The 23,701-nt window shown below is 57.8% G+C and overlaps 1 protein-coding gene across 1 annotated transcript; it reads right to left on the bottom strand.

Moving 5' to 3' along the window:
* Positions 1 to 1,462: 1,462 nt before the first annotated feature.
* TTC34 (tetratricopeptide repeat domain 34) lies at positions 1,463 to 20,761 on the bottom strand. Its single transcript, XM_045803486.2, has 8 exons — positions 19,966 to 20,761; positions 11,826 to 12,684; positions 10,192 to 10,417; positions 8,803 to 9,007; positions 7,364 to 7,530; positions 6,138 to 6,408; positions 5,111 to 5,325; positions 1,463 to 2,511 (listed from the first exon to the last, which is right to left on the bottom strand). The coding sequence occupies exons 1-8, from the start codon at positions 20,735 to 20,737 to the stop codon at positions 1,984 to 1,986; spliced, it is 3,243 nt and encodes a 1,080-aa protein (XP_045659442.2). The 5' UTR covers positions 20,738 to 20,761; the 3' UTR covers positions 1,463 to 1,983.
* Positions 20,762 to 23,701: the final 2,940 nt, after the last annotated feature.

Here is a 23,701-nt window from a genome sequence, read left to right as displayed (position 1 = left end):
CTCTGTTCAACCTCCATGACCCCCTCCTTCACCCATTGACTCTAGACCCATAAATGGGGTCTAATCTCAGCATCCTTGGGGGGGCAGGTTAGGTGTGAAGACTGATCCTGGAGGAACTAGCATATGCACCCCAATAACTGCCAAGATTTCACTAGTCCACACTGGGGACCCTGGGAATTCTGTGTGGGAATGGAGTCTGAGGGGGGTCAGGCCACAGCAGAGGGAATACAGCTCTGGGCCGGGCTGGCCCTATGGCTGTGCTACGCCCACCACGGACGCTGGAGAGAACGTGCAGGCACACACCAGCTGCGGGAAGTGGTGCCACCAGGACACGTGGTTGTATCTGCACTGGTGGTCCACAGTGGGAATCCACAGGTGTAGGGAGGACTCACCAGGTGGGACCGTGCACCCCCACCACAGCTCCCAAGAGGGGTCACAGGACTTATTTTCTCTGGGCTCTGGTTCTGTGATTACCTGTATGAATGTGTGTCCTAACCTTGAACCATCCTTGCATTCCCGTATGTATTGCTCAGGTGTGTTATTCTTTGAACACGCCACCAGATTCGGGCTTGCTGGTATTCAGGGTTTCTGGACTGGTAATTATAAATCGGTTTGTAGCTTTCTTTCTGTTGAGATTGCTTTCTTCCAAAAAGAACTTGGAAGCTTCTTTTTCTTGGCCTGAGGGAGTTTAGAGCCATTTGGGATTGACAGTTCCCTAAAGGTTAACAGGTTTTTCCATCTGGAACTGAGCTTGCTTTAGGGGGAAGTTTCCGGACAACCTTCTCTTTTCCTCCGTAGCAATTGTCCTGCAGAAGTTTTAGGCCTATTCTGGGCAGTTTAGTTAAATATTCACCTAGGAGCTAATTCATTTCATTCAGGCCTCCAAATTTATTTGCCCAGAGAAACCTAATTTCTTATGATGCTTTTAATTTCCTGTTATCTGTTACTTTGTCCTTGTCACTTTAGAATTATGTCTCTGTGGTGAGCCTGATATCAAGCCAGGGTGTCCATTTCAAAAGACCTCCATCTGGAATGTGTGTGTTGCCAGCTGTAGGACACAGCCATTAGCAAAACGACCAGAGAAGGAAGTGGGCCGCCCAGCCTCCACTCTCCTGAGACCCCATTCCCACTCTTCTGCTTCAAACTAGCCAACAATAAGTGACCCCACAAAACCCCCGAGATCCCACCCTGAGGCCCTAGTAAAGGCAGAACACCAGGTCCACGGTCTCTGTCATGGGGCTGTGCGGCCCCGGGGCCCGCTGGGTACCCTCCAGACCTGCGCGTGTAGACCTTGTGTCCGAAGTGCACTGTACTGTCCTGAGAGCTGGCCCGGCCGCACTGCCCGCTCGCCAGGAGACGCGTGGGGCTCACTGCAGCAGCGCACCCAGGTGAGCCCTTGTGCTTCCTCCATCTTTCTCAACTGACAGAATTAGCTGTTGGTTCATCTACTTTATTTTTTGAAGAACCAGATTTTGTATTTTTCTTTTCCTAATTTATTAATTTCTGCTTTTATCCTTAATTTCTATCTCCTGATTTCCTTAGTTTTACTGTCTTTTTCTAACTTCTTGAACTGAACACGCACTGCATTTTCTTTCCATTGCTTAGCAACCTGCCTGGGGCCGGGCCTTCCCTCGGGGCCGGTGGGGCTGCAGCCCACAGGGCTTCTCTGCATGGGTTTTGTGATGACTAGTGTTTCAATAGTCTTTGATTTCAGACGTGATCTCCTCTTGGACCCAAGAGCTGTTTCCCATGCAGGGAACTTTAAAAGATTAATTTATAGCTTTGTTGTCTTGTGATGAGGCGATGCTATGCATGCCCTGTCACAAACACCTCTCGGTGACCTAAACTGTGGCAATTCCGTAGAGTCTGTCTTCTCAGCGGAGTCTGATCTGCAGCAATTACGCCCACCGTACCCTGTCGCTCAGGAGCCTAGCCAGGGTGCAATGGGGGGGTGGCCCACGCCTGGGCCTGGAGAGCGTCGGGTCAGTGGAGCCGGCAGCCCAAGGATGCCTCCCTCCGGATTCTCGCCTTCAGCCTCTTCAGGCCGCTGTGCTCAGGGTCTGCCAGGAGGCCACTCTCCACTGCCGTCCAGGCCTCTGCATAGCGCTGCTCCTCCAGGCAGGTCTGGCCATGGTACAGGAACGCTTGGGCAGTGGGGCCCCGGCCTGGCTGCTCCCACAGGCTGCTCTGGGCTAGGGCAGGTGCCAGCTTGAGGGCCTGGGCAAAGGCCCCTGTGGCCCTGGCCCCATCCCCCAGGCTCAGCAACAGGCGGCCCTGGGAACACAGGTCCTGCACCCGCATCGGGAGGTTGTGGTCCCCCACATCCAACTGGAGGACATGGTCCAGGTCTGCCAGTGCCCGGTCAAACTCCTGCAGCTCAGCCAGACAGGTGGCCCTCAGGCGCAGGTGATGGGCACTGCTGCCCCCGGCGAGCACCGCCAGTGAGCAGTAGCCCAGTGCTTGCCCGGGGTGCCCTGAATTCAGGAGGGTGTTGGCTTCCTGGGCCGCAGCCTGCACAGAGGACACAGAGGGAGGCAGTGTGGGTCAGCCCAGAGAGCCACAGGCCCCTCCCCAGCCCTGCACAGCTGGCCTCTGCTCCTGACCTGCGCAGAGTGGCTGCCCACTTCCTCTGGAGGAAGTGCAAGTACAGGCTAGAGGGGACGCCCTGCAACCCCACCACCCTGGAAGCCCAGCTCAGACGGGGTCCCCCTGGACTCCCTTCTCCTCACTGGTCCTCCCCTTCCTCCTAGCCCTGCTGCTTCTATCATCTGGTGACCTCCTCCCTCATTCCTCCCTGACTCAGCCCCTCTCTGTGGTGGCCTTCCCAACAGGCCCACCCTCCCAAGGCTGCCCTGGCCCTGTGGGCAGTAGCAAGCACTTCGTCTGCCCAGCTTGGTCCTTGAGTCCCCTCCTCTGCCTGAGGTCAGGAGCGCAGGGCCCGCTGAGCATTAGTGGGTTTCTCACTATAGGGTCCAAACACCCTGCAGAGCCAGAGTCAAGGGGGAGACTGTGATTCTGATGGACCGCCTGCTCCAGCATCTGCTAGCATGGCCTCCAGGTGTTGGGGTTCGCTGTGCTTGCCCCCTGGGACTGGCAGTGTGGTGTTTTGAGGGCTATGGTGGGCGCCCCCCACGCCCAGCCTCCGAGGATGCTGCAGGGTGGAGACAAGTCAGCAGGCACCATCCAACCTAGCCCTTCCCTCCCTGGGGACTTAGACGCCCGTCTGAGTGGCCTAGCCCACTGGCCTCCCCTCTGCCCCCCAGGCTCACTTTCTTTTTCGGAGTGTGGCTGAAGCCTACTCTCAAAACCTGCCCTAAACCTGCATCCCTCTCAAAACCTGGCTCCCCCCGGCTACCCTTCGGCTTCCTACGCCTCCTTCTCTTCTCAAGAGCCCACAGTGGCCCCCCCACTGGAGAACAAGCCCTCCCCAGGGCCGGCCTTTCCCGCTGTCCCTCTCCCTCTGCCCTGCGGCGGGTCGCATTCATGCCCTGTCCCCGGGAAAAGCAGTGAGTCTCCGGGGCCGGCAGGGACGCCATCGGGCTGGGAGGCAGGCTGCGCGCCGGGAGCAGGCGCCGGACCTGCGAGAGCCGGCCCCAGGCCCTTGGACCGCAAAGCGCAGTTCCAAGCCGCGAGCCGGAGCCGCTGCGGCGCAAGCGCAGTGCCGCCGGAGGGGCGGGGCGTGCACCAGAAGTGGGGCGCGACCTCTCCGGTTGACTTCCGGGTCGGGCCGCGTCGCCCGGCAACGGCCCAGGGCTCCTCACCGGTCTCTCCTGCTAACTCAGTGTACCCGCCGGGCCCCCTCCTCCCCGCTCGGAGACCCCCGCGCGGCATCCCCTCCTCTCCGCTCGGAGACCCCCGGCCGCAACCCCCACCCGCTCGGAGACCCCGCCCGGCACCCCCTCCTCCTGTCTCCGCTCGGCCCCCTCATAAGGGCTGGAGACCACCCAGCTCCCTCCTGTGAACCAGGCCAGACCAGTCTCCGTGCTGAGACCCCAGCCAGACCCCTCCTCAGGGCTCTGCTCCTCTGAGCTCCAGGTCCTGATGATGTATTCTCCCTGCTGGCAGCTGTTCCCCCTGCATTACCCAGGGCTCTCCGGGCTCCTTCTGCCCCGAAGGCCCGTGTTAACCCCCCTGGTTGAAGCACCAGTGGTTTCTGTTCTGCGGGGCGTCCCCAGAGAACCCCCTAGAGTCCTGGGCGCACGCTAGCGTGAGGAGGTGAGGTACTTGCCCCGGGCCCCCCGGGGTTTGATTCTGACTCACTCCGACTCCAAGGTGGGCCTCCTCTTCCTGCCGGTCCCTTCCCTCCCCTCCGCACAGGTGAAATGCCGCCCCCCCCAACCTGCTGGGGCGGCTGCCTCCAGCAAGGCGCAGCCCCTTCCCTGTGGTCAGATTGGGCCCAGAAGCCCCTCCCCCCATCCCACGCCCTCCTCCATCCACACCAGCTGCACTGACGGTCTGCCCGTTTCTAGAACTTTCTGAACTCCTTCCTCCCTCAGGCCTTTGCCTTGGTCTGTCGGTCCCATCATGGTTTCACCTCCAGTGCCACCTTGTTCCCCCACTGCCCTGTTTTAGGGTCTTCTCAATACCAGCTCAGAATACACTCGGAAGGGCAAGAGCACCCTGGCCCTGTGACCCCTGAGATGGGAGGCCCACAGGGTGGGGCAGCAGCTCCACCAGCGGCTGGTGGACGGTGCTCAGTGTGCCCTTGTTGAGTAGACAGTGGAACGAGAAATCAGCCAGCCAGATGCAGTGCCCTAACCCAAGGCCCCCCTCCGCCCGCTGCCTTCCTGCCACGCTCTCATTGGGGGGGGTGGGTGGCGCGGAGCCTCTCTCGCAGGATGTGGGGGTGGGCGTGGGCTTCCTGCAGGGCCAGGTGCTCCTGGCTGGCTCAGCCAGGTCTGAGGAGGGGTCCACTCTCTCTCCCAGGCCCTGTCAGTTGTGGCTTAGATGCTGATGCAAAGAAGCCGGGAGGTTGCTGGGTTTAAGACGGCCGACTGGCTTGTCTCCCCCCTCCCCGCCCCTCAACTGACAGCAGGCGAGCAGGGAGGGTAGAGCAGCCCCGAGCCCACCGTGTGGGGGAAGCGCTGGGTGGGGGCTCCGTGGGGCACACCTGGCTGAGGCTCTGCCGCTCCGAGGCCTCCAGGCGCTGCAGCAGGAAGCCGAGCTCCTGGGCGTCTGCCTCGGCCAGGCACTGCAGCTCCCGCACGGCAGCTGGTACATGGCCCTTCTTGAGCCAGAGCAGGCCTTGCCGGGCGCGGGCCGCCTCTGACTGCGGGGCAGGGTTCAGGGCGTTTTGCAGGCAGGTGCCAGCTTCCTCGTAGCTGCCTGTCAGTGATCCAGGAAGGACAGTCAGGGGCGGGGGTTGGGGCAGGGGGCAGGAGACCTGGGACCCTGGCCACCGCGCGGGGAAGCTGGCCAGAGCCTCTCTTGCTCAGTGTTGGCTCAGGGAGAGGCCAGCTGGTGGACGGGCTCAGCCCTGGAAGCAGAGGGACATAGTGACACCACGCCAGCCCCAGCTTGCCTGTTGACCCCGTCATTTGGGGGGGGGGTCACTAAAGTCCAGGACCCCCAGGTGGAGCAGCACGGCTCTGAGCATGCTCACTGTGGTCACCACAAGGGGCTCTCCTGAGCACCCGCGGGAATGCTGCAGGGCAACGTAGGCCTTGCTGGGGGCACTCCACAGGCTTGGAGGTGACAGTGACAGGTCAGGGAAATGCACGCTGCCCAGAGCTCTCCCGTTTCACATGAGGACTGGAATATTCTCAGGATTTTGGCACCTGGGGGCTTGACACAAGCCCACCTACAATACGGCCTGGTGTTCCATAGGCATTCCGTATAAACGTCGGTTGAAAAAATGCATGAGTTAATGAGAAGCCCCAAGCGTCTGGGTCCTTTTATGAAACCCCAAATTGCTCCTTTGTTTCTCCTCTCTGCAGGCAAAACCATGCAGGTGAACGAGAGCTCAAGACACTTGCACCCCAGGCCCCGCATGGGGACCAGGTCACAGGGACCAGGATTTGGGGTGGAAAGGACCCCAGGAGGCACTGAATCCAGGGTCTCTTCCATTTTACAGAATAGAATCAAGGGTGAGGGGCCAGGACAGACACCCACGTTCCCCAAGCCTGGGCTGGGCATACCCATTGCAGTGAATGCGTCTGCCAGCAGAATATGCCCCCTTGGCTGCCCAGCATCGATTTTGATCAGCGCTTCCCCCACAGCTAGGAGGCCCTGGGCGTCCTCGTCGCTGAGGGCAGCCCCAGTGACCAGCGGCTGGCTCAGGAGGGCCCGGCAGCGGGACCAGAGGCCCTGGGTGATGAGGGCCTGGGCCTCCGGCTTCAGAGAGCGAATCTCAGGGACCACCATCCTGGGGTCGAGCTTCAGAGCCAAGAGGATGTCATCCACAGCCTCCTGCAGGGGGAGGAGGGCAGGGTGAGTGGCAGAATCGTCCCCCCTGGGCATCTGCCCGGGTGTCGGGATACCAGAAGGGGCAGACCGTCCAGTTCCTGCCCTTCCACAACAGGAGGGCCCATCTGGTGAGCGACAGGAGGCAGAGCATGGTGACCGGCCGCTAGTGTACTGGAGTTGTGGAAAGAGAGGGACTGTCGGACCCGAGGAGGGGTCACCCTGAGAAAGCCCACGACAGGCTGGAACTGAAATCAGGCTGCCAGTGCCGTGGGGGGAACCAGACCTCCTGAGGGGCAGACGCCAGCCCCACCTGCAGGGGCTGTCACCTCCATGGCATCTGGGATCATTTCTCCTTGCTTCCTAGCACTCCGACCCTTAAGTAAGAAGCCTGGCAGGCAGGTCACCTCTGGGCTGCAGAGCTTCAGGGCAGACACTCATTTTTAGTCACTCACCTGTGACCTTGCTCTCGGGTGAGAAGTGCCCCCGTCCAGGGATGTTCAGCTGTGGCTGCCTGCGGGCAGGTTTTCTCTGCGAAAGCATCTGCCTAAGGCCTGACATGCTGGTCCCCTCCCACCCCTGTCCCTGCAAGCTGATTGCTTGAATCCATGGGCTCTGGGCAGGCAGCTCAGGGTGTGGTATCCAAGATGGCCACCGAGGTCTTGTTATTTTAAGTGGAGGGTCGGGGGGCAGGTGTCTAGTAGGCCCCAGGGTTTGCACAGTCTGTGCTGAGGCTGGGAGGCAGCGGGCCTCTTCCCACAAACGGTGTGATGATGATGTGAGCCCCGGGAAGGAAGGGTTTTAATGGGTGTCTCACACTCAGGATGCCTGGCCCTGCTCTCTGTGTGCTTGGGGCTGAGAAGGAAGGCAGTGCTGATTCTTCCCAGGCGCCCCTCCCCTACAGCACTGTTCCCCTAACCCCACTCGCCCAGCCCCAGGAGGGGAGGGTGGGGCCCGGTACCTTCTGCTGGCCCAGGGCCAGGTGCAGAAGTGCCCGGCCGCACAGCGCCTGCACGTTCCTCGGCTCAGCCCGCAGCACTGAATTGAAGTCAAACACGGCCGTCTTCTTCTGGCCCAGGAGCCCGTAACAACGGGCACGGGTGAGCAGGGACTCCACTGCCTGACTCCCTGGAGGAAGGGGGTGTGTGGCATTGGGACGTGACTGCTGTTGGGCCTTGGTGGGTATGGTGCGTCTGCCCTCATCCAGCATTTGCTGGTGCCCGACAGTGGGGTGGGGCAGGGGGGCACCAGCTTCAAGGCCATCTCGGGGCACTCACAGACCATTGGGCACCAAGACACAGTCTTGGAGAGCAGCTGGCGTTAACCTGGGGGCGCTGGCTGTGGGAAACAGGGAGCCCAGCCGTGAGGGTGGCATCTAGGCTGGTGGACAGTCAGACAGGGGTCCCAAGAGGAGGGGCCGCTGCAGCTGCACCTGAGTGAGGCCAGCGGAGGGGCCAGGAGGCGGATGGGTCCTCAGCGCTGGACATGGAATAGCCGAAATTGGGAAGGTGCCAGGTGGGCAGGGAGGAGCCCTCTGAATGCTGGGCACAGAGGCCCCTCCCCAAGGACAGCACCACCACGCTCCCTCCGTGTGTCTGTCCTGTGACTGACACAGAACAACGCACGCTCTGGATCGTGTCCCCTTCCCCACTAATGTGTGCAGGGCGTGAGCTCTGCACCAGGCACCATCCCCGCTGTCCCAGAACTAGCTGACATGACCCTCGCTCCCACCCCTTGCCGGTGTCTGTCACCCACTTAGAGAAGAAGTAAGGGAGGAGATGGTTAGTAAGTGCAGAGCCGGGAGTCCACCTGGTGTTCTGATCCAAAGCCCACACTTGGAATCTCCATGCACCCCAGGAAATTGGGGTGCATCCTTGGGAAAGTCCCTTCCCTCCAGCATCAGTGCCCTATGACCCCACACTAAGAAGGCCCAACTCCAAGAGGCTCTGTCACCTAGGATGGTGCTGGGTGGGTTGGCTGGGCAAAGGGGGCCACCAGGTACACTCATACAGAGACACCCCACTATTTCCAGGAAGGGCTTAGGGGAACCAGGGCCTCTCCTGGTTGGAGGGAGAGGGGCCAAGTTGGGAGAATGGCCTCAACCAAGTGTGGCCCTCCTACCCACAGGGCCCAGGGGTGTGGGATGGCATCCCAGGGCGCCAGGAGGATCCCAGCTCAGGTCCCAGCTGGTCTGGCTCCTCTCCCACGTTTTAGGATGCTCACCGGGACAGCTAGGGCCTCGGGGCAAGGCGTGCTCTGCGAGCGGCCCCAGCGCACGCAGATACCCGAGAACCAAGTGTGGGCTTGGATCCCCCAGGTCCCTGACCCCCTCATGGCTCCTCTTGCCCCTAGGTACCTGGCACAGGGTGGGAACCCTGGGGACGGGCGGGCAGCTCCTACCTGCAGCGAAGATGGCCAGAGAGAGGTAGGCGATGGCCTCCCTGGTGTGGGCTGTGCCCTCGGCCCCGCTGGGCCGCGCTCGCAGGATGGCTAGGGCCCGAGCGTGGCAGTGGCCCCGCAGCAGCTGCCGGTCCTCGTGGTGGAAGACGTCCAGGGTGGGCTGGAGGCACGCCGTGTCCCCGGATTGGACCACCTTCTTCACCAGCTGCAGGGGCAGGGCAGTCACCAGGTTCCTCCCTGTGCCTGACGCCCAGACCATCCCACTCTCATTCCCCTCGCGGGGCGTGGCCCACAAGCAGGAGCGTCCGGGGGCGGGGCTTGGGGGCGGGGCGTACAGGGGTGTGGCCCGCTGGGATTGGCTCAGGGGCGGGGGCGTAGCGGAGGGCGGGACATGTGAGCCTGCGCGGGGCTGCTCCTCTGGACAGCGCGGCGTGGGGGCGAGGGTTCTGGGGTCCCGGGGTCCCGGGGTCCCCGAGCCGCATGTCCTCCTCCGTGGCATGGAGGTGGAGATCTCGCTTCACCGGCCCATACACGGCAGGTCCAAATGAGAAGCGCGGGGAAAGGTTTTCAGATCATAAGGTGACCGAGGGCACCGGGCGAGGAGGAAGTGCCGTGGGACCAGTGCCCGCTCTGGATGGAGCGAGGCTCCGGGTGGATGTAACCTCGGCTCTACGACTGGCTCCGTTCCACGGAGCCCCGATGCTGCCCCTGCTGGCCGCTCGCTGAAGACACAGGTCCCAGAGCATTAGGACCCGCAGGTTCCCGGGCATCCTTCCCTCTCCCACCCGTGTGGCCCAGCGCAGGGAGACCAGGAGCCCAAATCCGACCACAGCAGAAGCTGACGGGCCCCAAAGTCCGACACCTTCCCCTGGAACATAACCCTCTGACCCCCGTTCCAACGGGAAGCCCTCATAACACCCGAGGGAGGGGAAGCTCTGCTTTTCCTGGGAGCAGAATGGTCTTGGAGAGCGGCGAGGTGAGCAGGACCTGAGGACCTGGGGGCCCTCTGCCATCCCCCTCCCTGGGCAGGGTCACCTCCAAGCCTAGTTTACTTGGGAGATTTGGGACGGAGCTCAGTCTACAGCTGACTTTTGGCCCTTTTCCTTCCTAACACAACAAAAGCAAATACAAAGCACCTACTGCATGCTGGAGACCTGCTCCAGCTATTTCGGGACAACCCACAAGACCAGGGCACGGACGCAGAGACTGAGGGTCAGGGAGGGGAGGGGGCCTTGCTGCAGGTGGCAGAGCCCGGGGCTGGGACAAGTTTTACCTGCTCCGAAGTCCAGGCTGAGGGGTGCAGAGTGAGGGGCCCAGAGGCCTGCGCCCTCCACAGGGCTGTGGCCCATCTCCCCCTGCCGTACTGTGCCCCCCCCGGGGCCTCCTCACCTGGTTTGCGTCATAGAAGAAGCCCCTTCGCAGCTGCAGCAGCGCGAGTCGCACGAGCACGGGGGCCGCCTGGGGCCTCCGCGAGAGGGCCAGCAGCAGGGCCTTGTGGGCGTCCTCCAGACGGCCCAGGCGGTACAGGGCATCAGCCCCCAGGAGGCTTGACGCCTCATCGTCCCTGTCCAGCTCCATCAGGAGCACGGCCAACTGGTACACGCCATGGGCATCCCTGTGGAGAGAGTAGCTGGGGGAGAGCCAGCCCAGCCCCTGTCTACCGCCCTTTCAGCTGCCCAGGAAGGTGGGCCGCAGGAAAATTCTACCCCCGTGCTCCTGGTCCAGACAGCTCCCTTCCCACCCAAGCACAGGGCCCCGGGTCCTGCTGGAAGGACCCTCACACAGCCGTCTCGAGAAGCCACAGCTGCCCTCTCTGACACACATCCCTTGGTGCTCACTCCTTGCCCCCTCGTCCCACCACCCCATGTGGCAAGCATTTTGCAGATCAAGATGGAAGCTGTGGGCTGCCCACAAGCCAACCCTGCCTTAGTTTCCTTTTCTGTAGAAATGGAGTAGTGGTGTTGGCCTTGCAGGGCTCAGGGGTGTGTCGTAGGCAGAGTTAGAGAGCACACAGGCTTCACCTGGAATGCTCCTGGCAAACCGGGAATGTGAATGAGCTCCCTCTGGGAAGAGCCTCCAGTTATGGCAATGCTCAGAGGCAAAAGGGAGAAAGGGTCTGGATCTCCCACACTAAATTCTTCCTCACCAGCACATCAAAGCAATTTGAATAGAGCAAGCTGGAGGCAGAGGGCATGTGTGTGTGTGTGTGTGTGTGTGTGTGTGTGTGCAGTGTGGGTGGTGGCAGCGGAGCTGACATCAAACACGCCCCAGGAGGCCCCCAGCTCAGGGCTTTGAGCTTTGCTAAAACACCTTCCTGTCATCTCTCAGCAGCCTGAGAGGGGCAAGTCAGACAGCTGCGGGGCCACCCATTAGGCTGGCAGGAAAATTCCAAAATGAGCATCAGGGTGGGGTGTGTGGCTAGACGGGCAGACAGGAAGCTCCGGAAGCCAAGGACCTCCCGGGGGCTGTGCTCCCCGACCCAGACACCCCACCCCTGTGTCCATCCTCAGGGCAGAACGCCATGGAGGCCTTGGCGCTATAACAAAGGGCTAGGCTCTAGGAATGGACAAGGAACGACGGCTCGTTCACAGGGTGGGCTGTAGATCGGGCTGCCTGAGAAGGAATCTGGAGGCAGAGGAAATGCCCGTGATCCACGGAGCAAAAAAAGTGGGCTATCAATTGCACAAAGAGCGCACACTCGGTTTAGTTTCTATGCGCAGAGAGAAACAACTAGAAGGGAATGTAATTGGTGGGGTGTTGGGAAAGTTGTAGTTTCATTCCCATTTTTGAGTTCTAAATTTTCTATGACAGTTAGGCCCACAAAGCATCACACTGTTTGGGACTGAGAGTCCTAAGATCTGGGCTCCAGCGCTGAAACAGCCATCCACGATTTAGGGAAATCCCCCAACTGCTTCCTGCCTCAGTTTACTCATCTATAAAAATGGAAGACACACACCCCTAGCTACCTCGCAGGAGACTAGAATGAAGCAGCAGCCCCAGCGGTGTGCGGGGCTAGTTTTTACCCTTCCTGCGCCTCGGGGCTCGACATCTCCGTGGCCTTACTCCGGCAGCCCGGGGCGCCACGGAGTCCCAGGTCTGGCCTCCGCTGCAGCATCCTGCGGCCCTCCTCCCGCAGCACGGTCAGCAGGAGGCCCCGCTGGTTCCAGGGGACGTAGGCCTTGGCGATGAGCAGTGCCTCCTCGGGCTGCAGACGGCAGGCGGTGACATAGTCCAGCGCACCCAGGAACGCGCTACCCTCCAGCACCCTCAGCAGCCCGCGGCCGCACAGGGCGCGCACGCAGCTGCCCACGTGGGGCGGCCCGTGCTCCACCACCTCCTGGAAGTCCTCCCGGGCGCGCTGCGCGTCACTCGCGTGCAGCGCGCAGAAGCCACGAAGAACCAACAGGGGCGCGCGGTCCCCGGTGCGGGCCCTGACAAGGTAGTCAGCACGGTCCCCGGGGCGCGAAGGCCGCAGCAAGCGTTCGCACAGCGCCCGGGCGCCCGCCGCGTCCCCAGCCAGCAGCAGGCACTCGGCCAAGCTTGTGCCCAGTGCCGGGCGCACCCCGGGCGGCGCAACGCGCAGCAGGACACGGAGTGCGCGGGTTACTGGGGCCAGCAGCTCGCGGCCCGAGTTTTCGCGGAGCTCAGCGCGGCTCCGCACCGCCTCCTGGAAGTGGGCGAAGCCCATGTCCGCTGCCTCCTGCGCCTGGGCCCGCACGCGCTCTCGGTCCCCCGCGGAGAGCACCGCCTCAAACTGCCTCCGCGCCCCCGACGGGCTCTGGCGGAAGGCCTCGTGCAGGTCCCGAAGCAGGTCCCAGGCCCCACTGTCCAGGAATAAGGCCGCGGCTGCGCGGGTGACCAGCAGAGCGGCCCGACGCTCACCTGGGGAGAGAAACAGAGGCACTGGTCCTGCCTATTGGGCCACAGCCTCCAGGGTGCCACCTGTAGCCCCCGACCATCCACCACTTTGGACATTCTGAAGCATCTCAAGGCATCTCCCTAGAGTGTCCCAGTAGCCCAGGACAATGTATCATGATGACAGAGCATCAGCGACAGAGCAGAATCAGGCGGGACAGCCAGGGTGGGCAGCGACATGGGGGCCTACCCAGCAGTGTTCTCTTCCCATGGGTTCAAAGTCAACCTCACGGATTGGCCAACAAGGAAATTTAGTTACAAAACCTCTTTACTTTTTACTGATGGATGGGGGATTGAGTTCCCTCTTCTGGGATCAGAGCCCCCAGGTCAGTGCTGAGGTTCTGACCCTGTGACCTTGGGAGGGGGTGGTTGTTACTCCAGCATCTTTGCTTCTGGTCTTCTTGGGGCTAAGTGGGGGCCCAACGCTTCCCTCTGAAACAGGGATTGCTGTCAGGTGCAGGAAAGAGGACCCCATGCTGTTTACACGATGGGGGACTTGGGCCATTTATGGAATCTTGCTGTGCCTCAGTTTCCTTTTCTGCTTTTTAATGGGGTTTAAAATGATCTTCACTCACAGGGCCATGAGGATGAAATGGATTAATGCTTGTCTCGTGCTTGGAACAAGGCCTGGGGGTCTTTTACTCAGTGAGGTTCCCATCAGCAACAGCGTCACCCCACCATCCTCATACTTCCCGTCTGAATGTGCTCGTGAGGATGGGGGCTCTCTGGTAACGAAAGCCAAGCCACCCTTTCCCAACAGGGCCCCAGGCAGGTGCACACTGTGGAGAGCATCCCAGAAAAGTGCTGGCAGGAGCTCAAGATCATGGGTGCCCACCCTTGCATTACAGGTTAGGAAAGTATTGCTGGGGAGGGGAGGTTCGTAGAACCCCAGTAATTCTCAATCCTGGGTCTCAGAATGTGCACTCCAGTGCTTTTGGCATGGAGTCCTTCACAATTCTCAAAGAGCCTTCTCCCAATGTAACTGAATCACCATGGCAATAATCATCCTTTACGCCTAAACAGGAGAGGGCGAAACACCTTCACTTCTGCTCGGAAGCAAGCCTGCCCCTGCCCTTCTCCGTTGCCGTTCAGGCAAGCAGCACGCCACAGCCCAGAGTCATGTAAAAAGAAAAACATCTTGCACCCTGAAATCAACCAACCAACCAACCAGCCAGACAACAAGGTCACCTTGTCTAGTCCTGGTGGCCAAAGTAAAAGAGACTTTGAGCCTTTCCAATCAGTTACTAACTCCTGAATGACACATCTACCCCTGATTTTTGCAATAGTTCATGGATCCTAGAGAGTTGCAGTAGGTGGAGAGCCCTTGGGACCTGGGGGGATTTGTTACTTATTTATCCACATGAAAGTGTGTTCTCTGCTCTGCTCCTGAGGCTCCCGTTACACACATTAGGCTTCTAGATATTGTCCCACAGGTCACCAAGGTTCTGCTCATTTTTCTGGTGTTCTTCATATTGGATAATTTCTATCTCCAACTTGACTCTTCTGCTTTCTCCAACTTGACTCTTCTGCTTTCTCCATTATGCTATGAATTTTTCAATTCTAGAATCTCCATTTCATTCTTTTTTTTTATAGTTTCCATTTATCTGTTCAGATTTCACATCTGTTCATTCATCATGACCAAATTATCCTTTAGTTCTTGAACACATCTATGATAGTTCCTTTAAAGTCTTTAGTCTGCTCATTTCAGCACCTGGCTCATCTTGGGGTCAGTTTATATTGACTTCTTTGTCTCCTGACTGTGGCTCACATTTTATTTTCCTGTTTCTTTGCATGCCTAGCAATTTTTAAAAATTGTACACTAGACATCTGGTTGGTGTTTTGTAGACACTCTGGATTTAGCCATGTTCCTCTGAAGAGGACTGAATTTTGTTTTAGTGGGCAGTTACATGGGCTAGGATTGAACTCCATATTCTGTCTTATCTTCGCTGGGCACAACTAAAATCTCCATTTAATTCTTGCTGGTTCCAGCAGCTGCTCTTTCAGACCTCCCAGTCTCTCCCACGAATGTGTAGTGTGGTGGTCCTCCAAGAATTTAAGTGAATTCAGTACACAGATTTTGGGTCTAGCCCCCTCTGTGGCTCCCTCCTTTTTGGGATTTTCCTTCTAAACTTTTCAGCCACTTTTCTCAGCCTGAACTCTGTTCTACAACATCTCAAGCCAGTAAAACTGCAGCTTCCTGTTTTGCATGGGTAAAGCATGGATTGAGGAGTCTCCTCAGGCAAAAAGCTTCGCAAATCTCACATTGTAGAGTCCTCTTCTTTCAAAGGTCAACTTCCAGTTTCTGCCCACATTTGTTCAGTGACTCCAAATAATTGCATTTTGTATTTTGTCCAAATGTTATCATTGCTATCGGTGGAACACAGTCTGGTCAAGCTAGTCCACTATTATGGAAGCCAGACTCTTCTATTGTTAGGCTTAAACATTGTGACAACATGGATACAAAATGCTATCCCATTGTTGTTTTAATTTTAATTTTCCTGATTACTAGTGAGGCCAATTTATTTAATTAAATTAATTAATTTTTCCCCCAATCTGGTGGAGGGAAAGTGGTATCTCATTGTTTTAATTTGCATTCATATCATTACTATGATGTTGAACATTTTTCACGTTTCTTTGCCATCTGTGTTTTCTCTTATGGAAAATGCTTTTGGCAATTCTCATATTGGATTTTTTTTATTGATATGTAGGAATTCTTCAAATACTCTGGGTATTAATCTTTTGCCCATTGTATATTTTGCAAATATTTTTCTCTGATGTGGATTTTCCTTTCATTTTCTATAGTTATGGGCAAAATGGAAGTTTAACATTTTTGATTTAATCAAACATAACAAATTTCCCTTTACTATTTCCACTTTTTATATCTTAAGAAGTCCAGCTATCCACAGAAATCTTAATGATATTCTCTTATATTTTCCTTTAGAAACTATAAAACCTAGCTATCACATAATCCACCTAGAATTTACTTTTTTCCCCCAGAATCAGCACCATCCACTGAATAATGGTCCTCTTCTTTCCTTATAGATTTGTGATGCTCACTCTTACATATTAAGTTCTGGATACCTATGGGTCTGTTTTTGGCCTTTCTAATCGGTTTTATTGGTCTTTCTATCCAGCCCTTAAGTCAATAACCTTCCGTAGTGGGTAGTATAGCTTTGTATTAACTGGTAGAGCAAATATTTATATTACTACTTTCTTCTCCATCTTCTCCTTTTCCTCTGCCTCCTCTCCCCCCACCACCTGTGCCTCTCTTTCCCCTTCCTCTTCTTCTTCGTCTTGTCTATTATTGTCTTTTTATTCTTCTATTATAATATCAAATCTTTCTAACAATGGACATTGGATATCTATTTATATAGGTATTCTTTATTGTCTTTTAATAAAATTTTATAATTTTCTCCACAAAGTTATATGTTTTTTTTGAAATAAATTATTTTCTGTTGCTATGGTAAGTGGTATAGTCTAAAATTATAAAGTTTCTATTTGTTGCTGGTGTCTATAAATATAAATGCTTTCTGTATATCCTGTTAAATTCTGTTCCTACATCTAATACATTTTTGTTGTTTCTGTCGGGTTTTTCTACATAGCTAATCATATTGTCTGGTATAACTTTGTTTCTTCCTTTCTAGTCTTATATTCATTTTCTTCTTATCTCATTGCATTGGCTAGGATCTCTAGTACAATAATAGATAAATGGAAGAGTAGGCAGACACTACATTCTTGATTTTAAATGGAAGGCTACTATCAACCATTAAGTTGATATTTTGGTAAGATGTTGATAAATATTATCTTTTTCAATCAAGTAAGTTTCCTTCTATTCTTTAAATTTGTGGGGTGTTAAAAATGTTATAAAATGCTTTTTCTGAATTCATTGCGATGATCATATGCTCTTTTTTCTTTCACTAATGAAGGTAGCGAATAATATTATTATGGAAACATAAAATTATAACTCCTATATTATTTAACTGAGTTTTGGATAAAACATGCATCAAAAATACAACTGCTGAGTTGTATGGGTTACTATTGCTGTATAACAAACTTTCCCAAAATTAGTGGCTTAAAACAATGACCATTTCAACAGCCAGAAAAATGCATGTTTGTTCCTCAATCTGGACTGAGTTGAGTTGAGCTGGACAGTTCTGTAGATCTTACCTGGGGTCCCTCATGTCTGCAGACATCTGTTGGCTTGGGCAGGAGGGTGTAAGGTGGCCTCACTCACAGGCCCGGGGCCTTGGTGTTGGCTATTGGTAGAGCCTCCCTCTGTGTGTGCCCTTGTGGTTCACTGGTCTAGCTTCCTACATGGCACTGGGGGTGTTGCAAGAGGATGAAAATGGAACGTACAGGGCCCGTTGAGGCACGGCCTCCAGAATCACATGACATCATGTCTACTCTGCTATTTTCTATTGGTCCCAGCAAGACTTGAGGCCAAGCTGACTTCTGCCCCCTTGCTGGGAGGAGCTTTAACAACCATGGCCATGCTTTCCACCTACTGCAGTAGTTCTTAATGAAGAACCTTGAATGAGTGAGAGATGGTTGCCCTGGGAACTTTGGGAAGATTAACCACTCAGGGAACCTTGGTGCCTGGATGCTTACCCGTGGGAGATCTGAGTTGAAACTATCCTTATTCTTGTCTTCAAATGGAGTGTCCCCGTATGTCTGCTTACTGAGAAGGGCAGAACACATTCCCGAATAAACAGGGTTTGTTCAGTGTTTTCAAGAACCCTTATAAGTAACCTTGGGATTAGAACACATTTGTTATAGGAAACTGTGTTTGTAAAAAGTCTGTTATAGGCCATTTATTTATTCATGTTGTAAGCCATGTTTGTACGGATGGTGGCAATAAAGTGACTCCCTGTGACATAAGTGACTTAAATCTAATTAATGCAGCGATTCTTAGGGAAGGTGGTGCTGTCCACTTCAGGGCCAAGGCAGGAGCGACAGCGTTCCTGGCAGTCTCCCCTGGGTCAGGGGTGGGGCAGGTAGGGCTTATCTAGCGCACTTGCTTCCTGAGGGTGTAGCCTTGGGAGTTCTGGTCTCAATGGGGGTCTCTACTGGTCATTAAGGTGGAAGTCCCCTCCCCCCTGGGAGTTGCTGAATGCCCCCAGCCTGCTGTGGCATTGCGCCTGCTCACAGGCCACTGCATGTTTATGCTTTGGGCACGGAGGGCACCCTAATTCCTCATAAGCTCAGGATTCTTTGTGACTCTGTTGAACCTGTTTGTACTTTTTATAGTGGGAGGGCTTCAGGGCATCTGGTCTAGCATGTTTCCAGAAACCAAGTTGCCCACTCACTTTTCAGTTCTTTCTGTCTGATCCCTGCCTCCCCAACACACAAACACTGGGGTCACCAGTAAACCCCATGCAGCACAGAAAACAGACACTTTCCGTCCTTTTGTCATGGGCATGGCAGCACGTGCCTCATCGTCTTGCAAACACCTGCATCTTTTGGCTCTCGTCAGCACCCGGCAGGCTCCTCATCTTCCTCCTTCTTTCTGTCCTCCTGTCCCCTTTGCTGGGTCCTTCTTTGTGGGGGCAGTGTGGTGGGTCGTTAAGAGCCTACCACGAACACTCCAGGTGCCCTTGGAGGGTTGCCCGTGGAAGGTGCATTCAATCTCATTGAATGCACACCGAACCTTACAATGGTTTCCCCACCTGGTGTTCAGTGAATGGCAGCTAGCACGGCCATTCTCCATCTCCAAGTGTGCGGCTGCCCCACTCCCTCCATAGCTAAACCCTTGACTCTGAATCCTTTCTTTGTGGGTTGGATTCTGAAACCCCTTCTTCAAACCAAGCCCCCTCTCTTCTCAAGGCTCATGTGTTCAGCTGCCCAGTGACATGTCCACATGATTGACTCAAGGGACATCTTTCTGAGCACCTAGTGGGTGACACCATTTTAAGGGTTTGATACACACTTTCACTGAAATCACAATAGCAAGTTCAGAAGTGGGTGGAGCCCCCATCCCCACGTGCAGACAGGGAAGCAGCACACAGAGGGGACCAGGCTGAGGGATCTTGGAGTGCCTGTGGTAGGCTGGTGTATGGCTTCTGGCTCTCCACCCAGCCACCCACTGCCCATGCCCCCACCAGAAGGAGGACTCTGTAAAGGGACCAGAGAGGAGCAGTATCTCAAATCAGGTGTGTCTAAAACCCTGTTGCTTCTTTTTCCCTGTCTGCTCCTCCCCTGCCCTCTGCAATCCAGTGGCCAAACTCCTAAAATCATTCCTGACCCTCCTCTCCTTTCCTCTGTGCCTTTGCCATCTCTTGCCAGGACTGCTCCTCTGGCCTCCTAGCCTGGTTCTCCTCCCAGCCTCTCAACCTCCCAGTCTGGTCCTCCTCCCAGCCTCCCAGCCTCCCATCCTGGTTCTCCTCCCAGCCTCCCAGCCCCTCAGCCTCCCAGCCTGGTCATCCTCCCAGCTGCCCAGCCTCTCAGCCTGGTCTTTCTGCCAGCCTCCCAGTCTGGTCCTCCTCCCAGCCTCCCAAACTCCCACCCTGGTCCTCCTCCCAGCCTCCCAAACTCCCATCCTGGTCCTCCTCCCAGCCTTCCATCCTCCCATCCTCCCAGCTTCGTCCTCCTCCCAGCCTCCCAGCCTGGTCCTTCTCCCAGCCTCTCAGCCTCTCAGCCTCCCAGCCTGGTCCTCCTCCCAGCCTCCCAGCAGCTTCTGTTATCACCCTTTGCACATTTTGCACACAGCAGACAGAAGAAACTATAGAAATGCAACCCAGAGCACCTCACTCCACAGTTTAAAACCCTCCCATGGCTCCTCACTGCTCTGGGGGTAAAATCCAAACTCCTTTCAGGCCCAACAGGGCTTAGCCACATCTATTTCTTCCATGTCTCCCCTTCTCCCTCTGTTCCTGCCCCTCAACAGACACTACAATTCCATTCAGTGGCAAGGACAGCCCAAGTTCTTTCTCCCATAGGGACCGAGTGTGTTCTGTTTCTGCTGCCTTGAATCCTTTAGCCTTAACTTAAGTGACAGCTCCTCCATGAAGCCTTCCCTGACCACCCAGTTAGAGCAGCACCTTGCAGGGTCCATTTTTCAAAAATACATACTTTGTTTGTTTCTTTTCTTGGGTGCTCCGTAAGGACAGGGCTTGTCCATCTTGTCACTGTGGTGTCCCCGCCCCTGCAACAACCCCCCGCCCTACCATAACCAGGATGTAAGCACGCCGTGCAGGCACGGCGGGAGCGACTCTCACCCTGGCCCTTAGGGGACGAGAACCGCACTCTTACCTTGGGGTGGGCTGCCTGTCAGGTCAGTCTCAAGGGCCCGGCTGCATGCTGCCTGGCAGTCCTCATACCTGCCACTGCGGAGCAGGGCTTCCGGTGACAGGGCATCACTCCAAGTGCCCCCGGGGTCCAGGGCTGCCAGGAGTCCCCGGCAGCCGGCCTCCTCCTGGCGCCCTGAGCTATAGTCTTGGAGGGTGCGGATCAGCACGGGGAGGTAGGGCTGCTGGTGGGTTCGAACAAAGGCCACGGTCCGGTCTGCACTGGAGGCAAAGGCCTGCAGATAGTCGGCCACGCCAGCGTCCACCTGCACACCGGACAGGACCCAGGCCAGGGCGCGAGTCAGCTGCAACTCCAGGGCCTGCTGGGAGCGAGCATCCAGCAAGGTGCCGCAGCGCCGAGCCACCTCCTGGTGGCGCCCCTGAGCCAGCAGGCAGGCCAGGGAGTGCAGGACCGCGGCTGGGTGGTCTGGCCAGAGGGTGGCCAGGAATGCGGAGGCCAGGGTCCCCGTCAGGGAGACAACCGTCATGCCGTCCCAGTGGATGGCGGGGATCTGGCTGTCGCCGCGGCACCAGGCTTCTAGGGTGGCCACCACGGGTGCCCCTCGAGCCTCGGCCAGGGCAGCTCTGACGCCCCGCACGGCCGAGGGGGCGTGGCAGCTGAACGCAGCCAGGTAGAAGGCGGCGGCCAACGGGGGCTCTCCCAGGGCCAGGCGCTGGTCTCCTTCCCGGCAGAGGCAGGCCGCGAGCTCCTGTGCCGACATTACAGCTGTGCCCATGACACGCCCATGTCCAGTCCTCGCGGGCACCTGGGGTGGGGGTGTGTGGTTAGTGCCCACCCCTCCCCACTGAGACCCCCCCAGTCAGTGCAGAGCACAGTGGAGTGGAGAGCCGGGTGGGGCTGGGTGCACCTGCCAGGTCCACCAGGCCACGCTCCTTTCTCCTGTGGAATGGGACCCTTGCTCTGCTCCGACACCCACGTGAGGACCTGGGTGGCCTGCGGGGTCAGGAACTCCAGGCCCTAGCTCCCCGTCCCACCCCCAGCAGAGGACCCCACAAGACGGTGGAACACACCCATCCGCTCCCTGTCCAGGTCACACAGGCCACCTTCTCAGCTCTCCGAGTCTCCAGAGACCCGCCCAAACTCAGGGCCAGACCTCTGCCCACCTCCCACAGCCCGCCATTGGGGGGGGGCAGCGGTGGGCTGCTGGGGTGGTGAGGGGCACTGGCCTGACTCTGGGGTGGGGGTGCGGAGCCTCTTTGGCCCAGACCAGGGGTCAGTTCTGAGATTGGTTCTGGGGCCCAGCCCCTGCCACTCCCCTCCGCCCTTCCCACACCTGACCTTAAGTACTAACTCAGTACTCTCGGTCTCTCTCGGGCCCCAAAGTGCCGGCCCGCAAGCCCCACCCAGTACACGCCCTGTAACGCCGAGACGCCGGCACAAGCACCCTGAGACCTCACACGCATGCACACTCACACAGGCACACACGCTCACACGCACTCACGCCTGTGCTCCGAGGCGGTGCGGGGCGCGCGCGGCCTGCCGTAGGGAGGGGCGGCGGCTGCGGCTCCGCCCGGGGGTCGGTTTCCCGGGAGAGCGTCAACACCCCGCCGCCCGGCTGCTCCGCGGCGCCCCCAGCGGCCGGGCGCGCCCCGCCAGACCCCGCCCGCCCCGGACCCAGCCCCACCTCCCGCAGGCCCTCGCAGGGGAAGGGTCGGGGAGGAGGAGAACAGCGCTGCCAGGGCAGCCCTGGAACAGAGAACCCCGAGTTCGTGGGGGTCTCGGGGCCCCTGGCGGCGGGGGCCAGCCCTCACCGCATCCTCACCGTCCTCACAGATGGGGAGGGAGCTCCGCGGAGGAGAGAAGCCCCGGGCCCTGCCATCCCAGAGCTCTGCCTTGTCGGGGCCCCTTTACCGCCAGCCCCTCTTCCTGTACGTTGCTCCCGGGAACAGGCCACCCCAGGCCAGCCCTGCCCCCCGGGCTCCTGTGGCTCTAACCCCTGCTGCGGGTGCCCCTCGCGGGCTCTTGCCAACACCCTTCTGCACGTCTGGCCCCGTTCTGCTGCTTGCTGCCCTGGCCCAGGAGGCGGGTCTTGAGCACAGGACCTGCTGCCCCTCCTTCCACGAGGCCCAGAAGGTGGCTCTGAGGAGCTGGGCGGGGGGGGGTCACCTGGACTGTAGCTGAGGAAGGGGTGCGGCATCGGGTGGATATTTTGGGGACCGCCTCCCTCTCCTGCCGTCTCCCCCGCGCAGCAGCAGCAAGAAGCAACGGCTGCTGGAGGCCTCAGCAGGCAGGGGCTTTGTGCTCGGGTCTGAGAGGCTGAGCCCTGCGCAGGAGCGAGTGGGAGTGGGGGTGCTGGGGAAGGTCCCTGGAAAGATGGTCTTGCTTTGGGCGAGGGCCCCTCCCAAGTCAAGTTGCCAAGGTGCCCAGACGCCAGGTAAACCCTGATTCCTCCGCGGGGCTCAGGGAAGCAGGTGGGGTGCCAGCTGGCGGGGGGGGGGGGGCGCCCACTGGCGGGGGGGGCAGCATGGTGCCGTGAGACACGTGGGTGGGGGCACGGGCCGTCGGGGCTGCTGCCTCTCTGAAGTCCTTCCCAGGGTCCGGGTTTCCTGGGATGGGGGGTGTGGCCGGTTGGCCTGTTAGGGAGGCGCCATGGACAGAGGCCGAGCCTGGAGGAGTGCAGGGGGCAGGCGCCGTGATGGCAGGGCCCGGTCTCCCTGACTTTCACAAGGGCACAACACCCCAGCGATGGACGTGGTGGTGACAGTTTATTAAGAGATCCCCCGTTGCTTTGATTACTTTCACTTAAATTACCCTAATTAGGCGAAAGCCATAACGGAGCAGGCGTGCCCCTGTGGGACGCCTGGGAAGGGGCGTGCAGGCGGCAGGGCTGCCTGAAGTCAGCGTCACATTAGCCCTGATGGGCCCCCCTCCTCTCTGCCCTGCACACGGTGCCGCAGACCCACAGGCGGAGGCCAGATGAGCCGGTGGTCCCAGTGGGTCACCAACTGTGATCACAGCGCCCCTGAGCAGAGCGCACGTGGAGGCAGGTAACCCAGGGCGCCTGCTGCATGCCACGGGGCAGACGTTTCCAGATGCAGGACCACGAGCAGGTACCACGTACACAGACGTGTGTTGCTGAGGCCTTGGTGTGACCTGAATTCGAGAGGAAGCAGACTTCCCCTGGAAAGGGTTTCTGGCCGTTTCTGACCCATGTCAGGTGGCAGTGATGCTGAATGGGGCCTTTGTGCGGCTGAGCCCGTCAGAACTTGACAGGACGGCGCAGGTCACTGGTGTCTTTGAGGGGGGTCCGTGGCTCATCCACAACCTTTGGGGAAATGGGGTTGCACTGTGACGGATCCCACAACCGCTGCGTGTGAAGACCGGTCCCCAGGGGCTGTTCCTCCTGCCCGCCCAGGGGTGGCCCCGGTTTATGCTACAGGCCTGGCCGGGTTTAGGGAGAGATGGGGGTGCCCCTGTGGGACTCCTTGCACTCCCTGAAATAGCTGTGGACGTGGGCACCCGTGTCACAGCCCCAGCAGGAGCACAGGGTCCCTGCTCTGGGACCTGGGACTCTGGGATAAAGACCCACCACCTGGAAAGGGCGCTCTGAGCCCATCGCCCGAATGTTCTTGGGTTTGAGCAGAAGCATGCCAGAGAAGTTGGAAACAGGAGTTTAGGGATGTGGACTATCGGTTTCGGCCTTGGCATTGACCCTACAGTTTTGTGGCTTTTGCCTGTG

This window comes from Ursus americanus, chromosome 33 (assembly GCF_024610735.1).
Source record: "Ursus americanus isolate L20-20 chromosome 33, mUrsAme1.1.p, whole genome shotgun sequence".
NCBI classification, from domain to species: domain Eukaryota; kingdom Metazoa; phylum Chordata; class Mammalia; order Carnivora; family Ursidae; genus Ursus; species Ursus americanus.
The sequence above is the reverse complement of the archived record's forward strand: the minus strand, read 5'-3'. Positions and strand labels throughout refer to the sequence as shown.